Consider the following 7,738-nt stretch of genomic DNA (forward strand, 5'->3'; position numbering starts at 1 on the left):
ATAAATTAAATGATATATATATATTTATACACAAGATCGCAAATTTTAATATACACATGACAATTTTATTTGTTTATTAAGATACCTAGCGTCTAGCGAGTTGAGCTACTACTACTGAGCTACCAGCCTACCAAGCAAGGTAAAAGTGTGTAGCATTAACTCGGAGAGGGACATATGCAGTAGTAAATTGATAAGTGTAATGCTATGGTACGGTTGATGATGCCATTTTTCTCCTCTCATGCCATGAAACTCGTTGGCACAGCTACGGGAGTAACACGTTTTCTTTCTCTTTGCAGGTTTGGAGTTAGGTTCGATTGCTCTACATCTTCCTAATCATAGCTACACCTTTTAACAAGGCAATATGTGCCACTAGTATCTTTCCCAATTCCCACTAATATAATTAAAATTTTAAATTTGAAATTGTCCACTAATATCGTGTTTTCTTTTTCTTTTTCTTTTTTTTTTTCATTCGGCGTTCAGGTGCTAACAATATCATGACATGGACTCATGGTTACTATATATATATACTTATGTATCGTTATGTTATAAATTTTATATTGGATTTATTTTTTATTATAATTTAAAATTTAAAGTTATTAAATTTTTTAAAATTAAATATATACTAATTCAATCTATCTTACAATAATTTGAATTGAATTATATTGAAAAGTATATTTATATTGATACGTAACAATCGTTTAAAATAAATTAGGTTAAATTAAAAATTAAAATTAGATTGATAAAATTTAAATCATAATAAATTATATTCATTTTATTTTTTAAATTGAACTAAATTATACTACAAACGCCATTTTTTTTGTTGTTCAATGGCCTAATTGTACAAACGTTTCATTTATATTAGCAACGAAATACACTACAAAAAAAAAATTTTACAATAGCGATAAGTAAAATCGGTTGCTATTTACAACAGATTTTACGATGGATCAATTCTTTTTAGAACCAAAAAGAAGTTGATCGCTACTTGACGTTGTAGATTTGTGTATCCTATAACTACTAGAAAGAAAATAAGAGTATCATTTAACCAGTATTATTATTTTGCCTTTGCATGAGAATGGCTACTGTGAATCTTAGATATACCAGTTGTAACATGGTATTAATGAAGAAAATGGTCTTGTTGATAAAATAAAGGAAAAGTATAAGGTACCAAGAGTTGTATGTGCCAACTATTACCAATACTAATTAAAATTAATTTAAATATAATTTGTTATGTCAATTAAAAATTTGGTGGGTCCATTATAATGTAATTTAAAATGTGCAGAAGTGATAGCAACACAAACGTAGCATGATGCCAATTACAAACGCAGCTGGGCACACCGCCACGCAAACTTAATCCTCATTCTTTCTCCTGGTTGCATCTCCGTCGTCTTGCTTTTCATCTTACCGGATTGCTGCCATTTGATCCATCGACGGTGACATCGCCTTTACCCGGAGGATAAATCTACTGCGACGTGAGTCTTTGAAGGTGTCACGGTCTCCGTCGGGTTGCTTTTCATCATCTCACCGGAACGCCGCCATTTAATCCATCGACGGTGACATCGCCTTCACCCGGAGGCCACATCTACTGCAACTTGAAGTATTTGAAGGTGTCACGCGACCCTCTTCTCCTCAACCATCTTCGGTAAGGTACATGTGTCTTCGTTGAATCCACGTGGACCACATAATGTCGATGGAACAAGCAATTTTTGAAGAAGCATCATACGGCACATCATATGATGATAGTGATCAGTATAATTCTTGCGACGTTAATGTTCCATCGCTTAGTAAAGATGACACACAACATGTGGACAAGGTAATTTTTATGGTAGACTTATTTTTGGTTATGTTTATATGTAACTTTATTTTTAGTTTGATATTGAGTTCTTAACAGAGATAAGCTTTGTTGGAAGAATTGTGATTTTACTTGCTTAATTAGGAATTGTGTGGATAATCTTTCTTTCAACTATGCTAGAATGGTGCTACATTTTACGTTTTCATTTTCTTCATTAGGAATTGTGTATATAATCTTTCTTTCAACTATGCTAGAATGGTGCTACACTTTCATACAGTTTATCATTTTTGTTTTGGTCACCATGTTTAATTGATGTTTGCAAATTTGATTAATGTTTGTTCAACGCCAGTTTAGTTTAAATTGTTTATTAGTTGGTGATATCAATGGATAAGTGGTTGGTGGAAGAGTTATTGTGAGTGTCGAACGGTGCATGGATATGTCTTTTGTTTATATGTTATCGGTTATCAATTTCAGGGGAAAGAATCTGGAAACATTATTCAAGTAGAGGACAATGCAACGGCAGTGAATCATGAGGTGTATAATATTCTTTATTTTGCTGAATTCCTGTACTCATGAGGGGATACTCATGAGGTGTGAAATATTCAAGAAGATAGGAAATTTTTATTTTAATTAGTTGAGTACTTTTTGTGTTGAATGATATTTTTTTCTGAATGGCGTTGCAGTTACCCGATCACACTGGAATTCCATTAGATGAAATCCCGTACGTAGGATTGAGATTTGTTTCCTTGCAGCGGGCACAAGAGTTTTACTTTAATTATGCAAAGAAAGTTGGCTTCGTGACCAGGATTAGGAATACCAACTTTGACAAGACCAGGAAGGATTCAAAGATACCCATTAACCAATCGTTACACTGTAGTCATGAAGGTTATCGGGAGTCTCAAGTGAAGGCAGCAACTCAGGTAAAGAGAATAACAACAACCAGATGCAAAGCAAGGATATACGTCATGCTTGACAGGCAGAAGAATAATTGGATGGTCTCCAAACTAGAACTGAAGCACACCCACCCATGTTCTGCCAAGCATGCTGTGCACTACACTGAGTACAGAGAACTGACCATGCATGCCAAGTGTGTGATTCAGAATAACGATGAGGCTGGCATACGGCCCAACAAGACTTATCTCGCACTGGCGAACGAGTTTAGTGGCTCGTCGAATTTGGGTTACTCAGAAAAGGATGTCAGGAACTTCATTACGAGCAAGCTGCGTGTGCTAACAGAAACGCAGATGTGAAGGAAATGATTAGCTATTTCATGCAAATGAAAGATATCAACCCGAATTTTTTTTATGCAGTTGATGTAGACGAAGCTAACCAGTTTAAAAGTGCACTCTGGGTAGATGCAAGATGGAGGGATTCCTATGAATATTATGTTGATATGGTATCATTTGATACAAACGTACAGAAGAAACAAGTATGTTGGTGTGTTTTACCTCTATTTAAATGTTTGATGATTTTCGAATTTAGCTTGCTTTTGGTAATTTTAGTTGGATTTATTACAGGCACGGACTTCCATTTGCATCTTTTGTTGGTGTTAACCATCACGGTAAGTCCACTCTGCTCGGACATGCTTTGATGGGAAATGAGAAAATTTGTAGTTTCGAGTGGGTCTTTAAGCAATGGTTGAGGTGCATGGGATCTCCCCCACAGGCCATCATCACGGACCAGTGCAAATCCATATTTGGTGCTATCAAGAATGTCCTTCCAGATACTCGCAACCGATGATGCATATGGCACATAATGAAGAAGATACCGTATAAGCTCGAAGGATATGCTCGGTTTACAAAAATAGATGATAGAATGCATGGCACTGTTTGGAATGCCAGGTCTATGGAATATTTCGAGAAGGATTGGTCTGCATTCATTGTTGAGTTTAACTTAGAGCGAAATAGATGGCTATCAGGTTCGTTCTGTATTGTGTTCTTATATTCCTCTTTTATATTGGTTTTGTTATGGAACCTCTGTATGGTGATTATTACTTTTTTTTCTGTTGGTTATGTAGACTTTTATGACGAACGTCGGATGTGGGTTCCAATATATTTTCAAGGTGAATTTTGGGTAGGTATGAAAAGTACTCAACGGAGTAAGAGTATGCACGCCTTTTACGGTGGTTACTTGCATTGCAAGAGTGGACTGGTTCAGTTCGTGCATGAATATGACAACGTGCTTAAGAACAAGGAGCAAAAGGAACTGGAAGATGATGCTGCAGACTCTAAAGGAGTTGTCCCCTATTCATCGAGTTCTACAATTGAAAGACAATTTCAGCATGAGTACACAACCTCTAAGCTTAGGGAAGTACAACAGGAATTCAGGAAAAAAATGGGATTGTTTAGTCCGTGGTGCAACTCAAGAGGGTGATTTATTTCGTATGATCGTGAAAGAGCAATATATAGTATATGGGGAACCTAGGTCCTGGAACAATATTGTCGAGTTTGACCCATCGACACACAAAATTTGGTGCGAGTGCAACATGTTTGCATCGAGAGGTATTCTTTGTTGTCACTGTCTTGCTGTTTACTTTTATTATGGAGTAGGCAGAGTACCATCTTGCTATGTTCTCCCTCGATGGAGCAAGAATGTACAGCGAAAACACACTTTCATTAAGAGTAGCCATGACGAGAAGCGATCGGATGAAAGCCACAACTTATTTAGGAGACTGTGTACGCACTTCTTTAACGTGGCACAAGAATTTGTGATATGTGAAGAAGAAGTGGCCATCTTACATTCGGGTCTTAATGAGTTAAGGGCCAAGTTGGTTGATTATCGTGCGAACTTGGAGTCCAGAAGTGTTCCAAATACACAGAACAACATGGTGACACAGTGTGACCCAGCTTGTCTTGCATCTGACATTCAAGGTCCCTCTAAGGTCACAACAAAGGGTCGACCGAAACTGAAGAGGCTTGGATCTGAACTTGACGCCTCCATTAAGAGATCTATGCGAAGAAAGAAGAATAATCCACCTCAGGTATGTGTCTACCAGTACATAGTCTCTAACCACATGTTAGCATTTCTTGATGGATAAAGTTCTACGTGTTATTCACTTGTTTATGCATGTTTGCACCTTTTAGGAAATAACGGAGCTATCAATCCAAACATAATGGCGGTTTCTGCTGTGACAACGAACGAATCACAGGGACATGGTGGGTTCTTGTCTTTATTATACTCATTTCGACATACTTAGATTACGTTTGATTATGAATTTGTATGGACACTTGCCTTCTTTAGTATTATTTTTTTCCACTAATTTTTTTACAAATTATTCAGGTTTATTAATTTAAATGACATTTTTTAAGCTGAGGATATATCATTACTTAATGAGTTTTTTGTTATTAGGATGCGTATTTTTTAAATTTACAGTTGCTACACAAAAAATGTGAGTTATGCCTCATAATGAATCATTTAAGACTTCGTTGAAACCTTCAAGCTTTCGTAACTTTAAAAGAATATCGTCATGTATAAGACACATACGTACTGAGACAACTTCTGAAAAGTGATGATGCAATTAAGAAGTAACTGGAAAGACATATATGCGATTACATGAAAACACCAAAATGAAATAAGTCAGTCTTATAACACACGTATGGTATTAGACACATCGATATATACATAGATACATCCTAATAAGATATGGAAGACACATCTGGCGTTAAAAAGCCACATCCAAACAGAAGACACATACGTGAGTAGGCAGAACCTTGTCAACATCACATATCTATGATAGTCACTTCCAGTGTAGGACACATCCATGCTGAGACAACTCCGAAGGTGACAGGAAGAAATAAGGCAGAAACATGTAAGACACATATGCGATCACATGCAAGTACGAAAAAGACACATTATTATAAGACAAATATGGCAGAAGACACATCCATGTAGACATAGACACATCCGATAAAAATATGGAAGACACATCTACTGTTAACAAGACACACCCTTTCAGAAGACACATCCATCAAAAGGACACACTTGTCAACACCTGTCGGAAGACACATCCATTTTCATGCACCTACGAACAACACTTGAATAACAATACACTGCTAACATAAATGGAGACATCTAAAATATAAGACATTCAAACTGTGACATGCTTAACAATTGGAAACAAAAATATCGCAAAGTGTATCAGTTGGTCAGCTTGTGCATAAACTTATCCCAGACAAACATGTGAAGGAAAAAGAATATAAAACAAAATGCCTGTGTAAAACAAGGAAAATATTTAAACCCAACAAAAAATATCTCACAATGTGAGGATTACCCTGCCCTAAGTAAACTAGAATGTAATATACAGCCTTTTTATTTCGATATTTATCTTTTTTTGCTTGGCTGTTTCTTTTGCATCCCTGCAGCTCGCCGAAGCATGCTCTTTGTCCCAGGTGTTGTAAATGGAGTCCTAACCTCCTTACGTTTGTTCCTTGGTTGGTTGCGGCACACGGGAGGTCGATCACGGCTGCTAACGACATTCAGAGCATCTCCAATGACCAAATTTTTGTGACATAGGATGATGTCAAGCATTATCTCTAATCTATATAACTTGATAGTGTCCTGCATGTGAAAATCAAAGTTAGGTAACTGCATGTAGGTTCAGACAACGGCATGTGCTTAAAAATTCAGTTAACTATAGCTAGAATTCGGAATCTCACATAATCCCAGTCATTCACATTCCCAGCTTCAGTCCAGTACTCCATAAACTTTATTGCATACACCCCACAATCAAAACTATCTGAATAGAAATAACAGATTGTATTAGGAGAACCAGAAAATATCTAAATGAAACTTAATAAATACAACCTTTGAAGATTTTGAGGGAGACTCACCCATTTGGTTGTACTGGAACAGAGGCATATGTGCAAGGTAGCCCTTGTTGAGTGGGCTTATAAGTGGGGATGGCCACCTGTGCTATGTCCTCAATGAGCCTCGCCTAAACCAAATTGAAAACACTTAAATAGAATACAATAACAAGAATTAAATAAAGCCTAAGGGTGACGAGATGTTGTGGTACCGCATATGCATCTAGCCTGCTCCGGAATGTATTCTGTTGTCTTTTGGGTATTGATGACAAGTCATCTTAGCCTAGTTTCACTAGTCTCTTTCTTTTGTTTTTAATTGAATTATGCACTTTCTTGAGGCCTAAGCAAGCCAATTTGGGTAGAATTTTCATGCTTCCTTTGATTGAATCAACCATAGATAAATTCATGCTTTTTCATGAGATTTGATGCCATAATGGTTGCATATTAGGATAGAATGAATATCTCATGATTTTGAGCATAGCTTTGATGTGTTTGGTTGGTTAATGATAGGTGAAGAAAGCTTGGAGAAAAGTTGAAGTAAGAAGGAATGGCTAGAAGCAAAGAGAGGACAATGAAACAAGTGAAATTGAACCAGGAAGCATAAAGTTGGACTTGAAGTTAGCCCTCAAACTTTTGCACAAACTTTTGGGTGAAAAGTTAGCCTCAAAGTTAGCCCCCTAACTTGGAGGCTAACGTGAGAATTTGAAAACCACCCCAGGGCTACTCAACGTTTGCACCAACGTTAGCCCCCTAACTTGGAGGCTAACGTTGGCATGAAAAAATTGGCCATGGGTTCCTCACGTTTGCGCCAACGTTAGCCCCCTAACTTTTGGGCTAACGTTGGCACATGAAGTTGTAAGGCTAGGGGCAAAAGTTTGCGCCAACGTTAGCCCCCTAACTTTTGGGCTAACGTTGGCGCCATTGGTGCATTAGGAAGGGCCAACGTTGGAGCAAAAGTTAGACCCCTAACTTTGGCTCAAACTTTTACTCCAACTTCTATAAAAATCCAATCCGGTTCAATTGGTTCACTTTGGTTCCTCTCCAAACTCCAAGAGCAATCAACCAAGGCCTCTTTCAACCCAATTCCACCAAGAGCAAAGGCCCAACTCAAGGCTTGAAGATCATTTGAAGAAAGTGTATAAATAGG

General features: G+C 37.2%; 1 protein-coding gene across 1 annotated transcript; it reads left to right on the forward strand.

The window, feature by feature from the left end:
• The first annotated feature begins 1,681 nt into the window (after window positions 1-1,681).
• LOC107475298 (protein FAR1-RELATED SEQUENCE 5-like) lies at window positions 1,682-3,529 on the forward strand. The gene is made up of 5 exons (XM_021136499.1): window positions 1,682-1,810; window positions 2,264-2,323; window positions 2,473-3,013; window positions 3,100-3,218; window positions 3,272-3,529. Exons 1-5 carry the CDS (start codon window positions 1,682-1,684, stop codon window positions 3,527-3,529), a joined length of 1,107 nt encoding a protein of 368 aa, XP_020992158.1.
• The last annotated feature ends 4,209 nt before the right edge of the window (window positions 3,530-7,738 follow it).

The sequence above is a fragment of the Arachis duranensis genome, chromosome 2 (assembly GCF_000817695.3).
Source record: "Arachis duranensis cultivar V14167 chromosome 2, aradu.V14167.gnm2.J7QH, whole genome shotgun sequence".
Lineage (NCBI taxonomy): Eukaryota > Viridiplantae > Streptophyta > Magnoliopsida > Fabales > Fabaceae > Arachis > Arachis duranensis.

Bases quoted from the DNA above. Each gene is read 5' to 3' on its own strand.
- LOC107475298 (XM_021136499.1), top strand. From the start codon at position 1,682: ATGTCGATGGAACAAGCAATTTTTGAAGAAGCATCATACGGCACATCA. The intron at 1,811-2,263 runs GTAATTTTTATG...TATCAATTTCAG, and splicing joins ACACACAACATGTGGACAAG to GGGAAAGAATCTGGAAACAT. The intron at 2,324-2,472 runs GTGTATAATATT...ATGGCGTTGCAG, and splicing joins CAACGGCAGTGAATCATGAG to TTACCCGATCACACTGGAAT.